General features: G+C 42.0%; 3 protein-coding genes across 5 annotated transcripts in view; 2 read left to right on the forward strand and 1 right to left on the reverse strand.

Annotated features, from left to right (window-relative positions):
- Positions 1-8,935, forward strand: LOC110486286 (homologous-pairing protein 2 homolog). 3 transcript variants are annotated; one of them, XM_021557751.3, is made up of 8 exons: positions 1-142; positions 349-449; positions 543-632; positions 7,729-7,840; positions 7,920-8,065; positions 8,143-8,196; positions 8,468-8,527; positions 8,702-8,935. In XM_021557751.3, the coding sequence occupies exons 1-8, from the start codon at positions 121-123 to the stop codon at positions 8,756-8,758; spliced, it is 642 nt and encodes a 213-aa protein (XP_021413426.3). In that variant the 5' UTR covers positions 1-120; the 3' UTR covers positions 8,759-8,935. The 3 variants fall into 3 exon arrangements, with proteins under 3 accessions (XP_021413426.3, XP_021413428.3, XP_090052469.1); XM_021557753.3 differs by lacking the exon at positions 8,143-8,196; XM_090196343.1 differs by lacking the exon at positions 543-632 and having other exon boundaries at positions 17-142.
- LOC110486285 (max-like protein X) lies at positions 8,881-18,436 on the reverse strand. The gene is made up of 8 exons (XM_021557750.3): positions 17,462-18,436; positions 15,667-15,703; positions 15,448-15,537; positions 14,979-15,088; positions 14,662-14,764; positions 14,363-14,462; positions 10,727-10,928; positions 8,881-10,419 (listed from the first exon to the last, which is right to left on the reverse strand). Exons 1-8 carry the CDS (start codon positions 17,501-17,503, stop codon positions 10,363-10,365), a joined length of 741 nt encoding a protein of 246 aa, XP_021413425.3. The 5' UTR covers positions 17,504-18,436; the 3' UTR covers positions 8,881-10,362.
- LOC110486282 (formin-like protein 1) overlaps positions 18,427-23,908 on the forward strand; it is an 18,456-nt gene continuing 12,974 nt past the window's right edge. The window contains exon 1 of the mRNA XM_021557747.3: positions 18,427-19,425. Coding sequence (XP_021413422.2) covers positions 19,249-19,425 — 177 coding nt within the window. The 5' untranslated portion in view covers positions 18,427-19,248. The remainder of the gene's footprint in view (positions 19,426-23,908) is intronic.

The following is a 23,908-nucleotide window of genomic DNA, read 5'->3' on the forward strand; positions in this document are numbered from 1 at the left end:
GTTTCGTTATGACGTAGGGAAAGCCTGGACACCCACAATGCATCACGGCGCGCAAAACTCGAGATCTGTCAATAAGCACAAGTTAGTTAGCGATAGTTTATAGTTCACGGAATAAAAAAAATGAGCAAAAAAGACAACGGAGGTATGAGTTGTAATCTTTTATTTTACCAGGTTGCTACATTCATTGCGTCTAGTATGTTGCCAAACATGACAGACGTTTTCCTAACCGATGTAGCGAACGTTAGCCAAGTTAGAAGCAGTACAGCAAGCTGACACTCACCTGCACTGATAAATCCATACACCAGCTAGAAGTTATACAGGTCACTGTTTTTGTGTTTTTGTTGACAGGTTTAACAGTCATATTTGCTTACCTAAACGAGAAGAACCGTCCTTACAGTGCCCAAGATGTCTTTAACAATTTACAGAAGCAGCACGGCCTGGGAAAGACGGTGAGAAAGGCTAAACTGTTCTGAGCCAGTGACATGATTTTCAGCATACATAAACTAAAATGTATATTTGATTACTCATTCCTATCCTGGTAGGCTGTGGTTAAAGCCATGGAACAGTTGGCACTGGAAGGGAATATCAAAGAGAAAACCTATGGGAAGCAAAATATCTACTTTGCTGATCAGGTGATCAAGGCTGAGTATCAGCGCAGCACGTCAATGCGTACTGTATATGTTGATGGAAATATGTATCCACTGCTGATCTGAATCTTTTCTGTTTTGGTGATTCGTTTTTTTTCTCTCTTTGCTGCTAATTTCACAAGTATGTGGGGAATTTGTATATATATATTTTTTTTAAATCAAAACTGTTAACACTTGTAAGCAGCCAGTCTTCCATTCAATAACCTTCATTCATTTTCTTTGGAGACCTCTTTCAAGTTTACTGTGAAATGAGTAGATTGGTTTGATCACCAAAACACAACATAATGATATTTCCTCAATTTAGTTATTTTAACGTACTCCAATGGCAGAAAATGTAAGACATTTCAAAATTGCCCTTTGAATTTACATTACTGTAAATTACAGTACTGTTATCACATTAGGCAATACACTTGCACTACCCATGAACATTTGATGTTCAGTCAATTTTTATTATTTTCTATCCAAGCCTGACATACAGTACCAGTCAAAAGTTTGGACACCTACTCATTCAAGGGTATTTCTTTATTTCTAGTATGTTCTACAAACTATAAAACAACACATGGAATCATGTAGTATCCAAAAAAGTGTTAAACCAATCAACATATTTTATATTTGAGATTCTTCAAAGTTTCTACAATTTGACGACAGCTTAACACACTCTTGGCATTCTCTCAACCAGCTTCATGAGGAATGCTTTTCCAAGAGTCTTGAAGGAGTTCCCACATGCTGAGCACTTGTTGGCTGCTTTTTCTTCACTTGTTGGCTGCTTTTTCTTCACTCTGCGGTCCAACTCATCCCAAACCATCTCAATTGGGTTGTGGTTGGGTGATTGTGGAGGCCAGGTCATCTGATACAGCACTCCATCACTCTCCTTCTTGGTCAAATAGTCCTTACACAGCCTGGAGGTGTGTTGGGTCATTGTCCTGTTGAAAAACAAATGATAGTCCCACTAAGCGCAAACCAGATGGGATGGCGTAATGCTGTAGAATGCTGTGGTAGCCATGCTGGTCAAGTGTGCCCTGAATTCTAAATAAATCACAGACAGTGTCACCAGCAAAGCACCATCACACCTGCTTCATGGTGGGAACCACACATGCAGAGATCATCCACTCACCTACTCTGCGTCTCCCAAAGACACAGCGGTTGGAACCAAAGATCTCACCGGTCTCCACCAGTCTAACGTCCATTTCTCGTGTTTCTTGGCCCAAGCATGTCTTCTTATTGGTGTCCTTTAGTAGTGGTTTCGACCATGAAGGCCTGATTCACGCAGTCTCCTCCGGCCGACAGAGATGGCCGCCTCGCTTCACGTTCCTAGGAAACTGTTATTTCTTACATTGGTAACCCAGGTAATCTTAGGTTTCATTACATACAGTCGGGAGGAACTACTGAATATAAGAGCAACATCAACTCCCCATCATTATGACCAGGAATACGACTTTCCCGAAACGGATCCTGTGTTTTGCCCACCACCCAGGACAATGGATCGGATCCTAGCCGGCGAGGCTAAACAACGTCGCCGTAAAAGGGGCAAACGAAGCGGTCTTCTGGTATACTACTCGCCAATGTTCAGTCTCTTGACAAGGTTGATGAAATCCGAGCAAGGGTAGCATTCCAGAGAAACATCAGAGACGTTCTTTGCTTCGCGGAAACATGGCTCACTCGAGAGACGCTATCGGAGTCGGTGCAGCCAGCTGGTTTCTTCACGCATCGCGCAGACAGAAACAAGCATCTTTCTGGTAAGAAGACGGGCGGGGGGGTATGCCTTATGATTAACGAGACGTGGTGTGATCATAACAACATACAGGAACTCAAGTCCTTCTGTTCACCTGACTTAGAATTCCTCACAATCAAATGTCGACCGCATTATCTACCAAGAGAATTCTCTTCGATTATAATCACATCCGTAATTATTCCCCCCCAAGCAGACACATCGATGGCCCTGAACAAACTTTATTTGACTCTATGCAAACTGGAAACCACATATCCTGAGGCTGCATTCATTTTAGCTGGGGATTTTAACAAGGCTAAGCTGAAAACAAGACTCCCTAAATTCTAGCAGCATATCGATTGTGCAACCAGGGCTGGTAAAACCCTGGATCATTGTTATTCTAACTTCCGCGATGCATATAAGGCCCTCCCCCGCCCTCCTTTCGGAAAAGCTGACCACGACTCCATTTGGTTGCTTCCAGCATATAGACAGAAACTAAAACAGGAAGCTCCCACGCTCAGGTCTGTTCAACGCTGGTCCGACCAATCTGACTCCACGCTTCAAGACTGCATCGATCACGTGGATTGGGATATGTTTCGCATTGCGTCCAACAACAACATTGACGAATATGCTGATTCGGGTTCATTAGAAAATGCATTGGCGATGTCGTACCCATAGCAACTATTAAAACATTCCCAAACCAGAAACCGTGGATTGATGGCAGCATTTGCGCAAAACTGAAAGTGCGAACCACTGCTTTTAACCAAGGCAATGTGACCAGAAACATGACCGAATACAAACAGTGTAGCTATTCCCTCCGCAAGGCAATCAAACAAGCTAAGCATCAGTATAGAGACAAAGTAGAGTCGCAATTCAACGGCTCAGACACGAGGTATGTGGCAGGGTCTACAGTCAATCACGGATTACAAAAAGAAAACCAGCCCCGTTGCGGACCAGGATGTCTTGCTCCCAGACAGACTAAATAACTTATTTACTCACTTTGAGGACAATACAGTGCCACTGACACGGCCCGCTACCAAAACCTGCGGACTCTCCTTCACTGCAGCCGGCGTGAGTAAAACATTTAAACGTGTTAACCCTCGCAAGGCTGCAGGCCCAGACGGCATCCCCAGCCGCGTCCTCAGAGCTTGCGCAGACCAGCTGGCTGGTGTGTTTACGGACATATTCAATCAATCCTTATCCCAGTCTGCTGTCCCCTCATGCTTCAAGAGGGCCACCATTGTTCCTGTTCCCAAGAAAGCTAAGGTAACTGAGCTAAACATCATCATGAAGTGCTTTGAGAGACAAGTCAAGGACCATATCACCTCCACCCTACCTGACACCTTAGAGGAATACCTACGTGAGAATGCTGTTCATCGACTACAGCTCAGCATTTAACACCATAGTACCCTCCAAACTCGTCATCAAGCTCGAGACCCTGGGTCTCGACCCCACCCTGTGCAACTGGGTACTGGACTTCTTGACGGGCCACGGCCAGGTGGTGAGAGTAGGTAACAACATCTCCACCCCGCTGATCCTCAACACTGAGGCTCCACAAGGGTGCGTTCTGAGCCCTCTCCTGTACTCCCTGTTCACCCACGACTGCGTGGCCATGCACGCCTCCAACTCAATCATCAAGTTTGCGGACGACACTACAGTGGTAGGCTTAATTACCAACAACGACGAGACGGCCTACAGGGAGGAGGTGAGGGCCCTCGGAGTGTGGTGTCAGGAAAATAACCTCACACTCAACGTCAACAAAACAAAGGAGATGATCGTGGACTTTAGGAAACAGCAGAGGGAGCACCCCCCTAATCACATCGACAGGGCAGTAGTAGAGAGGGTAAGTTCCTCAGCGTAAACATCACGGACAAACTGAATTGGTCCACCCACACAGACAGCGTTGTGAAGAAGGCGCAACAGTGCCTCTTCAACCTCAGGAGGCTGAAGAAATTCAGCTTGTCAACAAAAGCACTCACAAACTTTTACAGATGCACAATCGAGAGCATCCTGTCGGGCTGTATCACCGCCTGGTACGGCAACTGCTCCGCCCACAACCGTAAGCCTCTCCAGAGGGTAGTGAGGTCTGCACAACGCATCACCGGGGGAAAACTACCTGCCCTCCAGGACACCTACACCACCCGATGTCACAGGAAGGCCATAAAGATAATCAAGGATAACAACCACCCGAGCCACTGCCTGTTCACCCCGCTATCATCCAGAAGGCGAGGTCAGTACAGGTGCATCAAAGCAGGGACCGAGAGACTGAAAAACAGCTTCTATCTCAAGGCCATCAGACTGTTAAACAGTCACCACTAACATTGAGTGGCTGCTGCCAACATACTGACTCAACTCCAGCCACTTTAATAATGGAAATTGATGTAAAAAATGTAGCATTAGCCACTTTAAACAATGCCACTTAATATAATGTTTACATACCCTACATTACTCATCTCATATGTATATACTGTACTCGATACCATCTACTGCATCTTGCCTATGCCGTTCTGTACCATCACTCATTCATATCTTTATGTACATATTCTTTATCCCTTTACACTTGTGTGTGTATAAGGTAGCAGTTGTGGAATTATTAGGTTAGATTACTCGTTGGTTACTACTGCATTGTCGGTACTAGAAGCACAAGCCTTTCGCTACACTCGCATTAACATTTGCTAACCATGTGTATGTGACAAATAAAATTTGATTTGATGTGTCTGTTACTTTGCCTCTGTAACTCATTTATTTGGTCTGCAATCTGAGGTGCAGTTAACTAATGAATTTATCCTCTGCAGCAGAGGTAACTCTGGGTCTTCCTTTCCTGTGGCGGTCCTCGTGAGAGCCAGTTTCATCATAGCGCTTTGTGGTTTTTTGTGACTGCACCAACTTTCAAAGTTCTTGAAATGTTCCGTAATGATGGACTGTCATTTTTCTTTGCTTATTTTAGCAGTCCTTGCCATAATATGGACTTGGTCTTTTACCAAATAGGTCTATCTTCTGTATACCACCCCTACCTTGTCACAACACAACTGATTGGCTCAAACGCATTAAGAAGGAAAGAAATTCCACAAATTAATTTAAAGGCACACCTGTTAATTGAAATGCATTCCAGGTGACTACCTCATGAAGCTGGTTGAGAGAATACCAAGACTGCAAAGCTGTCAAGGCAAAGGGTGGCTACTTTGAAGAATCTCATAAAATATATTTATTTGTTTAACACTTTTTTGGGTTATTAGATTCCATATGGGTTATTTCATAGTTTTGATGTCTTCACTATTATTCTACAATGTAGAAAATAGTAAAAATTCAGAAAAACCCTTGAATGAGTAGGTGTGTCAAAACTTTTGACTGGTACTGTAGGTCTGGATTTAAATCATTGCATGCCTCATCCATGGCCTGAATGAGGGTGGTACTCATGGGGATGGCAGCATACATCTTCCACCTGTATGGTAATAAGGATAATCAAGTATTTTACAGTATTGTACTTATGTATTGTAGTGGTCCTGTACATGGCTCAGCTCATAAGTGTGGCACTAACAACAGAGTTGTAGATCCGATTCCCACTGGGGACACATACCAAAATGTGTGGACTTTTGTCACTTTGGATAAGTGTCTATGTAAATGTATATACACTGCTCAAAAAAATAAAGGGAACACTTAAACAACACAATGTAACTCCAAGTCAATCACACTTCTGTGAAATCAAACTGTCCACTTAGGAAGCAACACTGATTGACAAATGTCACATGCTGTTGTGCAAATGGAATAGACAACAGGTGGAAATTATAGGCAATTAGCAAGACACCCCTAATAAAGGAGTGGTTCTGCAGGTGGTGACCACAGACCACTTCTCAGTTCCTATGCTTCCTGGCTGATGTTTTGCTGGCGGTGCTTTCACTCTAGTGGTAGCATGAGACGGAGTTTACAACCCACACAAGTGGCTCAGGTAGTGCAGCTCATCCAGGATGGCTCATCAATGCGAGCTGTGGCAAGGTTTGCTGTGTCTGTCAGCGTAGTGTCCAGAGCATGGAGGCGCTACCAAGAGACTGGCCAGTACATCAGGAGACGTGGAGGAGGCCGTAGGAGGGCAACAACCCAGCAGCAGGACCGCTACCTCCGCCTTTGTGCAAGGAGGAGCACTGCCAGAGCCCTGCAAAATGACCTCCAGCAGGCCACAAATGTGTATGTGTCTGCTCAAACGGTCAGAAACAGACTCCATGAGGGCCCGACGTCCACAGTTGGGGGTTCTGCTTACAGCCCAACACCGTGCAGGACGTTTGGCATTTGCCAGAGAACACCAAGATTGGCAAATTCGCCACTGGCACTCTGTGCTCTTCACAGATGAAAGCAGGTTCACACTGAGCACATGTGACAGACGTGACAGTCTGGAGACGCCGTGGAGAACGTTCTGCTGCCTGCAACATCCTCCAGCATGACCCGTTTGGCGGTGGGTCAGTCATGGTGTGGTGTGGCATTTCTTTTGGGGGGCCGCACAGCCCTCCATGTGCTCGCCAGAGGTAGCCTGACTGCCATTAGGTACCGAGATGAGAGCCTCAGACCCCTTGTGAGACCATATGCTGGTGCGGTTGGCCCTAGGTTCCTCCTAATGCAAGACAATGCTAGACCTCATGTGGCTGGAGTGTGTCAGCAGTTCCTGCAAGAGGAAGGCATTGATGCTATGGACTGGCCCGTCCGTTCCCCAGACCTGAATCCAATTGAGCACATCTGGGACATCATGCCTCGCTCCATCCACCAATGCCACATTGCACCACAGACTGTCCAGGAGTTGGCGGATGCTTTAGTCCAGGTCTGGGAGGAGATCCCTCAGGAGACCATCCGCCACCTCATCAGGAGCATGCCCAGGCGTTGTAGGGAGGTCATACAGGCACGTGGAGGCCACACACACTACTGAGCCTCATTTTGACTTGTTTTAAGGACATTACATCAAAGTTGGATCAGCCTGTAGTGTAGTTTTCCACTTTAATTTTGAGTGTGACACCAAATCCAGACCTCCATGGGTTGATAAATTTGATTTCCATTGATAATTTTTGTGTGATTTTGTTGTCAGCACATTCAACTATGTAAGTATTTAATAAGAATATTTCATTCATTCAGATCTAGGATGTGTTATTTTAGTGTTCCCTTTATTTTTTTGAGCAGTGTATTATGGCTATTACAGTTCTGTATTGGCCAATACAATTGTAGTAAAGCAGTGAAGTTTGGTGAAAAAGTGACTGATTTTGTGTTATAGTCAAATGAAAATGTATTAATTGCCTTTTTGATGATCTGTTTTGAGTTGTGAAAATGTACCACATAGTAATAAAAAAACTAACCAGTAAATATAACTACCAGAATGTCCTTGACTACCTACAGGCCCAGTTTGCAGAGGTGAGTGAGGCAGATCTGAAGGCCATCGACAGTCGCATCTCTGACCTCAGCACACAGGTGCAGGCTATCTCTCAGGGCTGCAGACAGCAGGACGCAGGTAGGGCTCCCCTCTTTGGCCCTATCAGCACTCTTCCCACACACTGGACTACGCGACATACTCTTATCTCTGATTGCAGAGCTGAAGGAGCTCAACAGCTCCCTGACCACAGAGGAAATTATATCAGAGATCCAGGAGCTGAAAGAAGGGTGTTCTGGTTACAGGGAGCATCTGGAGAAGATCAAGTCAGCGACCAATCATGTCACACTAGAGCAGAAGGAGATGGTATGGGTCACAATCAGACCTGGGTTCAAATACAACCCCCCCCCCCCATATATTGTGCTCATGCGTCTTTCCTTCAGGTTTACAAGGAGAGACATCTCTACCTGAAAGAGTGGAAGAAGAGGAAGAGACTGGTGATGTATTTATTTTAGGGCTCTATTCCAGCTGTATTGCTGACATGTTACGGATTGCGTGATAAAATGTAAAGGTTATTTCCGATCAAGCAGACATGCATCGTTTACCGTGAATGCAGTCTCCGCTAAACGCAGGAACATTGCCATACACGCTGTACTTCCCGCAATTTGGATTGAATAGAGCCCTTACTTGATCAAATCCGTACGAGTATTCGTGTCAGAGCAGGACAAACCAGAACAAATAGTCTGAATCTGTCTCTGCTCCTCTCAGGCAGCTGATATGATGGGTTCCATTTTGGAGGGATACCCCAAGACCAAGAAGCAATTTCTGGTAAGATGCTCTGCAAAACATACAGATCTACAGTTCTACACATCAATTCTATTGTCTTTATTTGGGAAACAAGATATTGTTCATCACCATGACAGAGGGAGACAAATGCCTATCATGTTTACTCTTATTTGTCAACCTGAGATGTCAGCATCTTTTTTTGTGTTCTCTGTTTAGGAAGAAGTTGGTGTGGAGACTGATGAGGACTGTAAAGTGACTATGCCAAGTACCTGACAGAATGTTGGAGGATCTTTTGTTTACTTTGACTTAAATGTCAATTCTGAGGGAGTATTATGCCATCAAAACTCATTTCAGGAGTAACTAATTACTATTTGTAATGTTTTGTAATAAAATACCTTGTACAGGTGTATACTTTAAAGTTTATTTTGCAATTAAATCATTCATACAAAATACTTCCATCAAATTCTTGTCCAAATCAGCAGAAAATATGTAACAGTAGACCTGATTGATTTATACCAGCACAAAGACTTGTCGTATAAAATTATCCCTTTTTAAAGTCTGGTAATTACACAGATTAAACATTCACATCTGTTAGGTTTACCAGAAGGTCCTGAAACATTTGGTACAAGTTCTCCTGAGCACATTGTCAAAATAAATCACCAAATTCTTCACATTACATTTGAACATTCTTGACTGTTTAAGGCCAGGATTCAATCAGCTCTGCAGCAACCTGCATCAGCTGACAAACGCATTGCTTTTGTTTAGGTGGTGTAACTGAAGCTGTCAAATTGGTAAGCGGCTGCTCTTGTGGTCATTGTCATGAAACCACACCCGCCCTTATATCCCACCCACCTTAGAAGTTCAGAACAAGAATGTGTAGGCTATATAGAAATTACAATCATTAAACAAAGTCGGGATTTATCACACATTTCACTGTTATAATTTGTAACACTGCTGCAAGGGCTTTCTACTAATGCGACTTGGTGCATCCAATGGCAATGCCAGCTATAGTTAACGCCAGGAGCTTCTTGTGGATTTGACAGCTCTAAGCCGTCATTGTAAATAATAATTAGCTCTTAACTGATTGCCTAGTTTATTAAAGGTTAAATACTTTTTTTTTTTTTTAAATGCAGTTACACCTCCAACACCACCTAAACAAAAGCAATGATTAGCTATGCGTTTACCGCTAATCTGATAGAATCCTGGCCAGAGTTTTTTGGTTCAGAGATTCTGTTTAAAAACCATGTTTAATACAGAACTATTCATGAATCACTATTCTACCGTGCCTTTTTGCCAATAAAGATGATGAAAAGGCGAAAAACTGCAGTAACACTTACAAATATGCTTGATTCTGTCACAACATGGACAACAGCAATCATGACATCACAATCAATGAACATTTAACAATTCTCAAATACCATCACAACTGGTTTGAATTGAATATTTTAACTCATGACTGTTTTGGATTTGATTCGAACCAGTTTGAACACTGGAACAAAAAAAGAGGTTTGGAATGGAACAATTAAAAAATAAAATGTGGTTCCAATCCCTGATTCGTGGTGAATGTAAACATTAGGGAATGTTTACAAGCAAGTGGCCATTTGCCTTGTTTAACACAACTCTGTTCTGCAACGAAACCCCTGATGACTAAAACCACAGAATGCTGGGCTGGATTTGACCTGACTAAACAGGAAACACCCAACTCTGCTGCAGACTGGTGGTGAGTTGAGTAAGCGTTAACGATTTAAATACTGCAGGCCAGGAGGGAACACAATAGGCTGATATGTGAGGTCTCTACCAGACCCTGAGAACCCAGGGTAGGCCCCGGCTCCATCCTCGTGGGGAGATTCCTGTCCTGAGTTTACGCCTGAACTGCATTAATACGGCTGGCTGTTGAGCTGCCGGAGAACTCCCACCACAAACTCACGCAATGTCTGGGAAGGAAAGAGGACAAACATGGATTACCTTCCACAGCTGTCAACTCAACATAGTCATCAATCCTCAGAGCAAGACAGGGTGGCTGGCATGTCAATTAAAGCCTACAGCGGTGATAGTTTTGACCTGTTGGGGTCAGACGGAAGTCCAAAATACCATCCTTGAGCAAAAAATACACCAAAATGCCATGACTATCACATATAAAGACCATTACCTTAAAACCATACATTATTTGGTGCGCCATCCATCCTCCAGCAGCGAGATTCCCCCAGCAGTACAGTACATTTAGTGCATTGAGTGTCCTACCTGAGGCTTGCAGTGCTCCTCGATCCAGCTGAAGACGCAGGCGGACAGCTCCTGGAAGCTGGCCACAGACACAGACCTGCTGAAGGACTGGAACAGGGAGTCCATAATGCTCTGAAACACACTGAACTTGACATGGTCCGACACCTGCTCCTCCCCCTGCTGAGGGTTGTTCTGGTGGGCCTTCACTATGTGCTCATAGTTCCTACAACACACAGGTTAAACACGTATTATAAACCGGGTAGTTTGGGTACTGGATGCTAATTGGCTGAAACAGAATTCCAGCCGTGTTTATATCAGACAATATACCATGGGTTTGACACAATACATATTTTTTGCTATATTCATGTTGTTAACCGGTTTATAATAACAATAAGGCGTGGGTTTCAGAAAGTTATGATGCACCTTGACTTCAATTTTGTTGTATTACAGCCTGAATTTTACATTGATTAAATTGAGATGATATATGTATATATATTTTTTATTTTATTTTTACAAACAAATTAAAAATTAAAAGCTGAAATGTCTTGAGTCATTAGGTATTCAACCCTTTGTTATGGCAAGCCAAAATAAGTTCAGGAGTAAAAATGATTAACAACCAATTAGACAGTGCAAATATTGTACAATCCAGGTGTGCAAAGCTCTTTAGAGACTTACCCAGAAAGACTCACAGCTGTAATAGCTGCCAGAGGTGATTCCAATGTATTGTCTTAGGGGTGTGAATACTTACATAAATTAGATGTCTGTATTTCATTTTCAATAAATTTGCTAAACTTTCTACAAAAATGTTCTCACTTTATTATAGTGTGTAGATGGGTGAAAAAAATACACACCCTGTACTTGTCAAAAGTTGACACACCTACACCTTCCAGTGTTTTTAGTTTTTATTATTTTCTACATTGTAGAATAATAGTGAAGACATCAAAACTATGAAACAACACATATGGAATCATGTAGTAAACAAAAAAAAGTGTTAAACAAATCAAAATATATTTTATATTTGAGATTCTTCAAAGTAGCCACCCTTTGCCTTGACAGCTTTGCACATGCTTGGCATTCTCTCAACCAACTTCACGAGGTAGTCACCTGGAATGCATTTCAATTAAACACGTATGCCTTGCTAAAAGTTCATTTGTGGAATTTCTTTCCTTGTTAATGCATTTGAGCCTATCAGTTGTGTTGTGACAAGGTAGGGGTGGTATACAGCAGATAGCCCTATCTGGTAAAAGATTAGCCAATAAATGCTTCAGAGTTCAAGTAACAGATACATCAACTGTTCAGAGGAGACTGCGTGAATCAGGCCTTCATGGTCGAATTGCTGCAAAGAAACCACTGCTAAAGGACACCAATAATAAGAAGACACTTGCATGGGCCAAGAAACACGAGCAATGGACATTAGACCGGTGGAAATCTGTCCTTTGGTCTGATGAGTCCAAATTTGAGGAGATTTTTGGTTTGTGAGACACAGAGTAGGTGAATGGTTGACCTCCGCATGTGTGGTTCCCACCATGAAGCATGGAGGAGGTGTGCTGGTGACACTGATTTATTTAGAATTCAAGGCACACTTAACAAGCATGGCTACCACAGCATTCTGCAGCGATACACCATCCCATCTGGTTTGGGCTTAGTGGGACTATCATTTGTCTTTCAACAGGACAATGACCCAACACACCTCTAAGCTGTGGAAGGGCTATTTGACCAAGAAGGAGAGTGATGGAGTGCTGCATCAGATGACCTGGCCTCCACAATCACCGACCTCAACCCAATTGAGATGGTTTGGGATGAGTTGGACAGCAGAGATAAGCAAAAGCAGCCAAGTGCTCAGCATATGGCTACTTTGAAGAATCTTAAATATATTTAGATTTGTTTAACACTTTTTTGGTTACTACATGATTCCATAAGTGTCATCTCATAGTTTTGATGTCTTCACTATTCTTCTACAATGTAGAAAATAGTAAAAAGAAAAATCCTTGAATGAGTAGGTGTGTCCAAACTTTTCTGGTACTGTATAATTAATCCAATTTGAATTCAGGTTGTAACACAACAAAATGTGGAATAAATCAAGGGGTACGAATACTTCCTGAAGACAATGTATACCACTAAGGGCTGTATCCAGGCACTGTGCCACACCACCTCAGGCCTTATTGTTCAAGTAACCTGTTCAACTACATCTGACCATTTCTAACCAGGTTTCCATCCAACCTTTTAATGTGCATAATGTACATGTTGAGGAAAAATAAATCACAACAGGCTTGATTGAAACAGAAAGTGTCGGTAACCTTTCCAAAATGCAGACAAAACCAAATACGCTAGAAAAGGTGGGATCTTTGTGTCTAAAATGTATTATGCAGCACGTCAGTGGAAAAGTTAATGAGCAAATATTCATATAATAACCATCATATCGAAGTAAACTTGGAGTCACGCGATGACGTGGGGTCGTCCCACTATAACGCACTGGGAAAGCATGCCGTTTATTAGGCTACAGATTAAATACGTTATGAACTTCACAGGGTGGTGAAAGTGCAAGTTGATGAGCTTGATGCTCCTTTCCAATCAATATCGAGCTGCCGTTTGACAAACCCTCCCTGTATCTGCGAGCTGTTGGCTAGAGCGCACTGCCAATACCAGAGTGGGAACAAACTAGACAACCATTTGTTTTGAGAAACCCATCAGTAGAGTTGAAAATGCGATGTAAACCCATTTAACTTGTCATTTTTATTCAGCTCATCTGAATTTTACCTCAGAAGGGATTTATGTGCACTACATCATCACGCACAGCCTTTTATCCGCAACAAATTCATTTGACGGAAAAACATCCCTGGTGGGAAAATGTGTTGTTTATTCGCATGAAATGGATAGAAACCTAGCTACTGACAATAGTGTTAACATCATCATTTTTATACAACTATGATAGCGTCGTGTTGGTAGTACATGTTGAAGGCTCTACAGCGCAACCATTTTACTCGCCTAAATGTTTTTGCCGTGCGACCTGGAATTCTAATTTAGGAGCACTGGTGCACCTAGAAAATGCTGGATTCTACCTTTAAAACCTCATTTTTAATTGTGCTCCTAAATTTCTTTGTGCGCTTACATTTCTCAACTTAGGAGCACACGTGCTCCTTGTAAAAAAGGTCAGCGTAGAACCCTGAGGCTGTCAAATAGCATAAATGACTACACAATTCAAAACTTATAAAATGAGGCTTCGGTGCCTCTTCAGGAAAATAAATGATTAGATGGCAGCACAATCCAGTCAGATGTTCCTGTAGGAGTGGCCTCCCTCCACAGTATATGCAGAGGGTCACGTCCCAATAGTTGTTTGGGTAAAAACCAACCCCGTTGACTGCTTTCCTGGACTTCTCTCTGCCAGAGCAGAGTGTGGGCTGAGGCATTTCCCTCTCTGATAAGGCCCGTCTACCAGGACTGACCTGATACAGCCTATGCAATCCACCATGGACACATGTGCATGAGTTATTAGGTAAATTAAACATATCCTGGAAGGTTCTCTTAGATTAAATATGTATAATTTAGGTTAACACAGCTAATATCTTTAATGGTTTCACCCCGCAGCTCTCCCCTCTCTGCTTTGACACTTTACAGTATCACACTGTAGTAACAGATTTTTTTTTGCCTGCGACTAACGTTTTCATGATCTTCAGTGCCATCACTTCCTTCCTCAGCATAGACATGTCCTCCTCCTGCTTCTTCTTCTCTTTGTGCAGAAACTGGATGTAGTCGATAGCTGCAGCAGGAAACAGAAACAACCAGTCAGGGATTTCTGGACAAAACATTTCTTTCAGGGAGGAAAATTCCAGCTTAGGGTGGGATCCTTTATAAATACTTATAGTATGTTGACATTATAAAAAAAACACAGGTCGGAATGCCAATTTGCAGTCCTAAAATGTAAATTTCTGGTTGAGAGGTACAATGGTCTACATTACTTTTCTGCAGCACTGTGGCCTTGCTGATCTTCTGCGTCCCCACGGCAAACTCAGATTGCTGCTGGCAGGTGGGCACTATGGACTGGAGATCATCATAACCTTTCTGTGGAGTCAAACACACATGACAAACAGATTTTAGAAATGACAAAAATATTACATTTGGCCACCTAAGAAACATCTTAATTTTTTGGAAGAGATCAGTCACCAACTCCCTCTGTCCAACCCCCCCAATCTTTTGTATTTTTCAACCTTTTCACAACTACCCTCCTCCCCATGATCTACACTCCTGTTGTTCCGCTCCCCATCGGAGGCCAAACCTTGATAGCATCCCGTCGTTTCTGCTCGGCCTGTGTGTGTGCCTGTCTCCTCCGGTCTTTGTAGGACTCCTTGTATGTGGTCTCATGCCTGTAGTCACTGTCTTCATCATCTACAGTCAGGAGAGGAAGAGCAGGTGTTTCAGTCTACCTCCCTAGGGCTCAAGGCCGACATCAAGATAGAATAGAGCACTGGACAATGAGAGCGCAGGACAACGCCCAACCGAACTAGGTCACTTGGAAATGCAATAGAGAAAAAACCCCAAGAAAAAATAGAGTGAAGTGGAAGTGAGAGTGGGGTAGGGAGTAAGACAACAAACAAAATGGTCATTTCTGAATCAGGATACAAAATAAATATGCTGCATTGCCTCACATACACAAAACGTTTAGTCATATAGTACACACACCATGTTGCAGATTAAAAATACTCTAACATATGTTGTCGAAACATAAATGACAAAGAACACAGTACCTGTATTTGGTACTGATGAGGCACTTGTGGACCCAATGCTGTTAGCCCTGGAGACCACAGTACCCTTCCTTGCATTCTCAGCAAAGAAACCTTAATGGAGAACATGAAGAGCTCAGACATCATTAAATTACTAATCAGTTATCCACAGGACTGGTAGCCTACTAGCTATAGATTGTATATTTTGGTAAAACAACAATTAGGACTAAGGATACTACTCACTGGGGTCAAATCCATTGTCACTGAAAGCCCCGTCGTTCTGTTCAGCCATGGCAGGTGTTGACATGAGAGAATAAAACAGTGGATAAGGAGGTGAGAACAGGCTCTTTCCCGTCTCATTCAATGGGCAGATTCAATTATGCTGAGCCGTGCGGGGCACCGGTGACGTGAACAGGTAAAAGCAGTGAGGGAGGAGCTCCCTTCTCAAATGGAACAGTAATCTGTGCTGCTTCGGCAACAAGGCAGCATGGTGCGTCATTCAGAAACACATCTCTTTTCTATAAAATAGGTTCAAATATGTTTTAATTTTCAAACTAGTTTTCATTGGGAAGGCAGATAAAATGTTATCAAAAGCAATCACTTTTGTATGTGGAAACGGAATCCTTCTCTACTTTTCAGACGACTTCTGCCACATTCACGTGCTAAATCTGAATTAGGTAACTCGAAAATGTCAGACTTGCTAACTGGTCTTAGTTATAAACGTGCCGCGTTCAACAACTTTCATAGTTTCGACTGGCATGTGAACGCGGCAGAAGTCAGCTGAAAAGTTGAGAAGGATTCTCGACTTCGCCGTGGACTTTGAACAGGGCACCGGTTCCAAAACTGATTCAATCAACTTTTACTAATCTAATCCCCAGACAAACACAGCAATTAGCATAAACAAACTCCACTGACAGTAGTCCTGGGGTGTAATCATGTCCAAACAGTTATGTTCTGCAAATAAAATGTGTTTATATTGGTCAAATACAGCTCGGTTCCTTCCCGTTTCGTTTGCTTCTGTTTAAGAAACAGAATCAGCGGAATGAATACACCACTGATTTGATTCATGTAGGCAGAATGTCTACAAGTATTTGGTTTTGAATATACTTAAGTATCAAAAGCAAAAGTATAAATAATTTGAAATTCCTTATATTAAGCAAACTAGACCGCACCATTTCCTTTACTGATAACCAGGGCCAAACGTAAACATTCAGATATCTTTACAAATTAGGCATGTGTGTTTAATGAGTCCGCCAGATCAGAGGCAGTAGAGATAAACATGGGATGTTCTCTTGATAAGTGTGTTAATTTGACAATTTTTCTGTTCTGCTAAGCATTCAAACTGTTACTTGTACTTTTGGGTGTCAGGGAAAATGTATGGAGTAAAAAGTGCATTATTTCCTTTAGGAATGTAGTGAAGTAAAAGTTATCCAAAAAATAAATAAAGTAAAGCACAGATACCCCCCAAAACTACTTAAGTAGTACTTTAAAGTATTTTTACACCACTGCTAGGTGGCAGCTAACTACTAGTAGGACCCACGTTCCTATGCGGTCAGTGCAGACAAGACTGAAATATGGCAAGTATTTTTGGGGTAGAAACATGTACACAACCTCGGCAAACATGCGTTGCGCGACATCGTGACGTGGGCGCAATCTGACCACACCAACAGCGTTTTGTAAAGTTGACTTATTCATTTACCTGTGGATATATGATGAGTGTACCATTTGCAGAATTAAACACTGTCCACCCAGACGGTGAATTTGCTAATCACCCGCCTGGTCCACTATGACTAGGCTACAAATTGGCCAGCACTTGACCGTTACAGAACCGTAACGAAAGTGGGAAGAAGCTTGAAAAGAGTCATAAACAAAAGCGCTAATACCTAGCTAGCTACCTGTTAGTGTTAGCTAGCACAAGCCAATTGTAGCAAATTAACTCCAAATTACAAACACTATTCTTGCTACGAATATATGGCAGTGTCGTACACCGCTTATTTGTCCTCACATCTCATATATTTGTCTAAACTAGCAAGCTTACTTTGTTCCAGTGATCCTCCGGCGATGCTGTAGGATCCGTCATCTTGGAATGAGCAGCTGTTCGAGAGCGTCATGCGGTGGAAAAGCTATTTAGAGAAAGGGAACTACGCCCTCTGCTGGTTCACACAGTATAACATATCAAATAAGTGCAAGAAATTGAGCGTTGTTTATAGGCCGTAGGGATCTATTGCTGCGTTCAAAACAACGGGGAACTCGGTCAAATCATGACGTCAGTGATCTTCAGGACGGAAAGTCGGATATATAGAAAGAAGCCCGAAGTTCCCAAGTTGGAATTCCACATTGGATGACCGTTCAAACGTTTTTTTCCCCACTCGGAGCCCGTTTTTTCTCTCAATGTTCCCAGTTGTTTTGAACGTAGTCAAGTCGGAAGTCAGAGATTTCCGATTTCCCAGTTTTTTGAACGCGGCATATGGCTGCGTTTACAACAGCCCGATTATGATATTGCTTTCACTAATTGTGCCAATCAGATCAGCTCTGAAAAAGATCTGATGTGATGAAGATCTGATATAATTGTCCAAAAGATCAGAATTGGCCTTCCTTATCTGAACGCAGTCATAGGCTCCTTATATCTGGAAGTAGGCCTGCTGCTGTTTTTTATTTATTTTACCAGTAACTGATTTTGCTCTGCAACACTGGGGAGTGGCCAGTCAGTGACATTAATCAATCTGGTAGAAAGTGTCTACTAAGACCTTGTTGATGTTCTGATTGTCAGAAATTGATCCACCACCACATGGTAACAACATGGGCAATTTTTCCTTGACTTCACTAGGGGTAGCAATGTGAATAGCTGACACAGGGTAGTGCTCTTGGAATGATATTTGAGGGTACACTGGGTAAAACGCAACTGCACTCACATTTCCACAAGCTATGTTCTGGTAGTGGTTTCCTAACAATGGAAAGTCAAGAATGTAAGGATAAAAACACTTGACTTAATCCACCCTCTACCATTTGGCATGCACCGACCATCCACAAGGCCAGATACGTGTAGTTACTTCCTAGCTCATATGACTATGGGCCCAATACCCCTACTTAGTCTTCCGTTATCCCTTATTTTTTCCACCCCCTCCACTTTTCTCTCTTGTCCATCTTCTCCAACCACACCCTCTCTGCTTCTCCCTCAGTCTCCTCTCTCCACCTTACTACACCCCTTTGTAGTTTTGTTTCTCTCACACACAGCAGGAAGTTACTCTTCTGCTTTTTCTGGTTATGCGGTTTCTTCCTCTGCTGCAGCGACTGCGTCAAACTCCCCTCTCCTTCCTGTAACACCCGTGCCCTGGCTGCCTGTGCTGAGCTCATTGTAGGAACTATGAACAGTTAATTAGTAAAAACAACATCTCGCTTCTACAAGGCGGCACTTTTCAGGTTTCAAGTTGGTCCGATTTTTTTCCCCTTCTCCTAGTAACACCTGTTATCCAGCAGAGAGTGAGGACAGTGGAAGAGATACGGGATTGGGAGGAAAGATGTTGCTCCATCAAAGATCCTCACCTCGGGACCAAGACAATTGCGGTAGGCCAGTGGCTGTTCCATCCACCTGCCTAATCTCCTAGAGACGTTGAAGGACCAAGGACTCCAAGACCTGTTTTTATTCACGTTCTCTTTTCTTTTTTTGGAACTACATTGGAACTAACTAGCTACTTTTTCTCAGTGTGGACAGGTTTGCAGACATCTGAGTTGGAGTCTGTTTTCGAGTCAGGCCTAATAGCACATCCAGTTAAAAGAGAGTGGTTTTTTTTAACCTTTCCCCTGGATTACCTGTTCAGGTTGGTGATGGGGAATGCGGCGGGGGGAATAGAGCAGGCAGATGGCAGGGAGGCCAAGCACTCTGTGGGGTCAGGAACGGGCCTGAGTGACCCCACCCCGACCCTGCAGAAGAAGCAGCCTGCTCCCCCCAAGCTGCCCGTGCCTCCAGAGGACGAGCTGGAGGAGCGCTTCAGTGTGGTTCTGGTGAGTGGCAGGACAGGAGGGGAGAAACATCATGCATACCAACACGCAGAAACGCAGACACATCACACAGGAATTTAGACGCATCACACACCTACTGTATGTACTGCACCGATGTCAAAAGGAACAGGTGAAATCACTCACTTAAATATGTACGGTGCCAGATGTCTGAGAGAAAATACATTCAGCTTCACATTTGAATTATTCTGTCAAGGTAATTCTGGTTCCTGTTAGAAAACAATGCCGTCTCTCTCACAGCAGCCAGTCATGTTAGTAAAGAGAGCTGACATTTTGTTGGCCTCAATCCCATCCAAAAGCTCACATCCTCTTTTAGATATTTTGAAATCGGCCTCTCTGCTCAGCCTGTGGTCAAATGATCTCATAGACCTTCGACTGCCGCCCTCCCTCTTAGATGAACCGGAGACACCATAAAGGCACAGTGCTGGATTGAGAAATAGATTTTGCACGAGAGAGACCACAAGACTAAGACAGGAAGGCAAATGTTTCTCAAATATTTCAACATGTCATTTCCCATCAGTTAACACATATGGAGGACAACATAACGCTATCGATCCAATACTAGAAGCATGGTAGTTTTTACAAAAGAAGCAGGACATCTCAGGGGAACAAGGCCTTATCTGTAGAAACTGTTAGTCAATCATGAGTAGCGCAAGCAGTTTGAAATCACGCATTTAGATAAACCTCTGATAAATGTGATGCTAAACATATTAGGCACTAGATACGGAGACACACAAAGGACATGTGACATCATGGCAGTCAAATCTTTCCATGCAAACCCCTTCACCTTCTTTTACTTTTATGTCTGAAAGAAAGAGGAAGTCAGGTCATGCTCTGAAAGAGCAGGCCGGTAGAGAGGACAGTGGGCAGGAAATGGCTTAGGCTAAATAAGTGTCTGTACCACACACATATTAGCTAACAGTTATCACACTGCATACAGCCTACATGCATTAAAGGAAAATGCTACCTTCTCTAGTCTAGATTTCAAACGGACCTAATACGGCACTTATAGCACTCACACAAGCAGATGTGTTCAGGTATGTGGCAATGTGTGAGAGGAGATATTAGGTAAAAAAGTAATGTCCGGGCTCAGGGTGACAGCAAGAATGGAACAACCTGTTGAAACTGAGAACAGGACTTCCCCTCGTGTTCTAAATAGATCCCCACAGCGGAAGTGTCATAATACCCATAAAACCTAGCGGTCAAACAGCAAAATGGTTCCAATCATTTTTCCATAATTAATTTTTCTCATAGGGAATTTTAGAAACATTTTAAAATAAGGGCTGTGTTTTGTGTAGGCGTACCCTGGCGTGATGTTTTGATAGCCATGTAAATATCTCTCTCGAATAAGGTGACTTTTATCAATATATTCGGCTCTATTTCTGGTCAGATTAGAAAATGCTAATTTGCATCAAAGTAGACATCATGCAAGACTGCAAATCCCTGCAAGCTCCTGCACGTCATCTCTAGCAGACACTTTTGCTAACAGCTATTGTGTCAATTTAAAACTTGCACAAAACCATTCACGTAATTATCAATTTAAAGAAATGTAGCCAATTTATTAATATTAAATTGTAGCTAACGTTAGATAGTTAATCCAGAGATTCTTATCATTTCCTCGATTCGGTGTTCTTGTCCAGATCATCATGGCATTTGTATATCTGTAGGATAGACAAATTAGCAGCTAATTAGCATTAAAAAAATTAATCATTGGGGGGGGGGGGGGGGGGATAAATGCAGGCAAATTTATTGATTAAAGTCACCTTGTCCTAGAGAGATTTACATGGTTATCAAAATGTCAAGGCAGGGTAAGCCTACACGAAACACAGCCCTTATTTTAAGTGCTTCTAAAATCCCCTATGGGAAAAATGTATGGTTGAAAAACGATTGGAACCATTTCCTTGTTTGACTGATAGGTTTTATGGGTATTATGACTGATACTTGTTTTTATTAACTTTTTTGCTCTTTTGCACACCAGTATCTCTACTTGCACATCATCATCTGCACATCTATCACTCCAGTGTTAATTTGCTAAATTGCAATTACTTCGCTACTATGGCCTATTTATTGCCTTACCTCCTCACGCCATTTGCACACACTGTATATAGACTTTTTCTATTGTGTTATTGACTGTATGTTTGTTTACTCCATGTGTAACTCTGTGTTGTTGTTTGTGTCGCACTGCTTTGCTTTATCTTGGCCAGGTCGCAGTTGTAAATAAGAACTCAACTGGCCTACCTGGTTAAATAAAGGTGAAATAAAAAAATACTGTGGTACCCGTATAGGGTCTCTAAATTGAGATACGGGTCATTCCATTTGATTTCAATCACTTTTGACCGCACCCCTTTTGATTTCAACTAAACTTTCTATACATATTTTCCTATGGTACAAGTGGTCAGAAAGTAACATTTCGGACCGGAGTGCCAAAACATTTAGGAGGTGGAAGAGCTCAAAGTTGACCCATTTTGCAAACCCCACCCCACCATGAGACACCCATGTCTTCATCACTGGAAAAGATAAACAGTTGCATTTGAAATCATTTAAAAGCTTACAAACAGGGATTGTACTATTTTATCATTTCTTGATTTATTTGTCTTTTTGTGAGTGAATATAAACGTATTTAGGAGTATGCTGTGTCTCAACCAATGGCGGCGGGCACGACACAAACACCTCAGATTATACAAAATAGGGTCTAAGATACAACATATTCGAAAATGAAAGCATTTTTATACTGAACAAAAACATAAACGCAACATGTAAAGTGTTGGTTCCATTTCTCATGAGGTGAAATAAAAGATACCAGAGATACGCACAAAAAGCTTATTTCTCTCAAATGTTGTGCACAAATTTGTTTACGTCCCTGTCAGTGAGCATGTTTTTTTAAATGTATTTTTATGGCAGAAAAATCAGTGTACATACAAGAAGTATACAAACAGACTATAATAATATATGCTAGGGGGTACAACAAATGACAGATTATACAAAGACCTTAAAAGATACACACGTATCGATTGTTTTAACATCTAGAGCGGTCTTAATGTACTGCTCAAATTCCTTATAGAAAACACGGAAGAGTGTTTTTTTTTATTAGTGAATTTACATTTATGAATGCGAAATTTGATTATAAGCTAAGGAAACCGAGCAGCACATTCTCCCATAAACAAAAGTCATCAAGAATATTAACAATTGTAAACTATGAAAATCTTGCCATTGTTTCTTTACATGTAGACCATTCTAAAATAAATGCAAAACTGGATGCTCAACACAAAAAAGTACAGTTAATGTTAATGTCTTTTTTAAACTTTCTTCAGGTATTGATTCGCAGGGTAATAATTCTGGATCATTCTGAAAGAGACCTCTTTGACCTTGTTAACAAGAAGGCATTTGTGTGGTAATAACCAGACTTCTTTCGAACAGATATGATTGACAAATGTATTCCAGTAAGTTTTTTATTTCACCTTTATTTAACCAGGTAGGCCAGTTGAGAACAAGTCCTCATTTACAACTGCCACCTGGCCAAGATAAAGCAAAGCAGTGCGACAAAAACAACAACACAGAGTTAAACAAGCGTACAGTCAATAACACAATAGAAACATCTATGTACAGTGTGTACAAATGTAGAAGAGTAGGGAGGTAAGGCAATAAATAGGCCATAGAGGCGAAATAATTACAATTACAATTTAGCATTAACACTGGCATGATAGATGTGCAGATGATGATGATGATGGTGATGATGTGCAAGTAGAGATAAGTAATAGTATGTAGAATGAGGTAGATGGGTGTGCTATTTACAGATTGGCTGTGTACAGGTACAGTGATTGGTAAGCTGCTCCAACAGCTGATAACATAAGGAATAGATACAATATCCCTTTGAAATAAGGCACGTATAGATCTGTTGTTCTGAGGGAGCAAGGAGAGAAACATATTTCTCCTATTGGAGAGTCAACTGGATTAAGCGAGGGTAGGTCAAGAAGGTGAGGTCTGGTTCCACCTCTAAACAACATGAGAGTTGCAGATGGAATAGTGTCAAAGACTATGGCGAACTCTCTAGGTGTTACAGGGATATTGTAACGAGATAGAAATTCCTCTTAATTGAGTAACGATCCTTCTGCATTAAAAAGTTGACTCACCAGCAGGATATGATTATTAAAGCAGTTCTTAAAAAATAAATACTTGTTTCTATACAAAATATCCCTATTGTTCCATATGAAATACCTATGCAGGGAAAAATTATGTTTATATATAAACAACCACGCTAAGAATATTACATTTTGTAGGAATCTTATCAATGTTATCAAATTGAATAAGCATCTTTCCTGTTGATCCTTAGACAGCGGTAATCCCAAGGTATGTTACTTCTTCCTTGACTGGAATATTGCATATAGAGGGTATCACATGGTCTTTAACAGCAAACAATTCACACTTATTAAGGTTTAGGCAAAGACCTTTGGTAAAAATATTTATCACA

The sequence above is a fragment of the Oncorhynchus mykiss genome, chromosome 13 (genome assembly GCF_057628025.1).
Source record: "Oncorhynchus mykiss isolate SJ-2025 chromosome 13, ASM5762802v1, whole genome shotgun sequence".
In the NCBI taxonomy this organism is placed as follows: Eukaryota; Metazoa; Chordata; class Actinopteri; order Salmoniformes; family Salmonidae; genus Oncorhynchus; species Oncorhynchus mykiss.

Excerpts from the sequence above, each read along its gene's own strand:
- LOC110486286 (XM_021557751.3), top strand. The coding sequence starts at position 121 with ATGAGCAAAAAAGACAACGGAG. Across the intron at positions 633-7,728 it reads ATATCTACTTTGCTGATCAG|GCCCAGTTTGCAGAGGTGAG; the intron begins GTGATCAAGGCT and ends GACTACCTACAG. Across the intron at positions 8,528-8,701 it reads AGACCAAGAAGCAATTTCTG|GAAGAAGTTGGTGTGGAGAC; the intron begins GTAAGATGCTCT and ends TTCTCTGTTTAG.
- LOC110486285 (XM_021557750.3), bottom strand. The coding sequence starts at position 17,503 with ATGACGGATCCTACAGCATCGCCGGAGGATCACTGGAACAAA. Across the intron at positions 14,463-14,661 it reads GGCCACAGTGCTGCAGAAAA|CTATCGACTACATCCAGTTT; the intron begins GTAATGTAGACC and ends TTCCTGCTGCAG. Across the intron at positions 10,929-14,362 it reads GCACTGAAGATCATGAAAAC|GAACTATGAGCACATAGTGA; the intron begins GTTAGTCGCAGG and ends TGTGTGTTGTAG.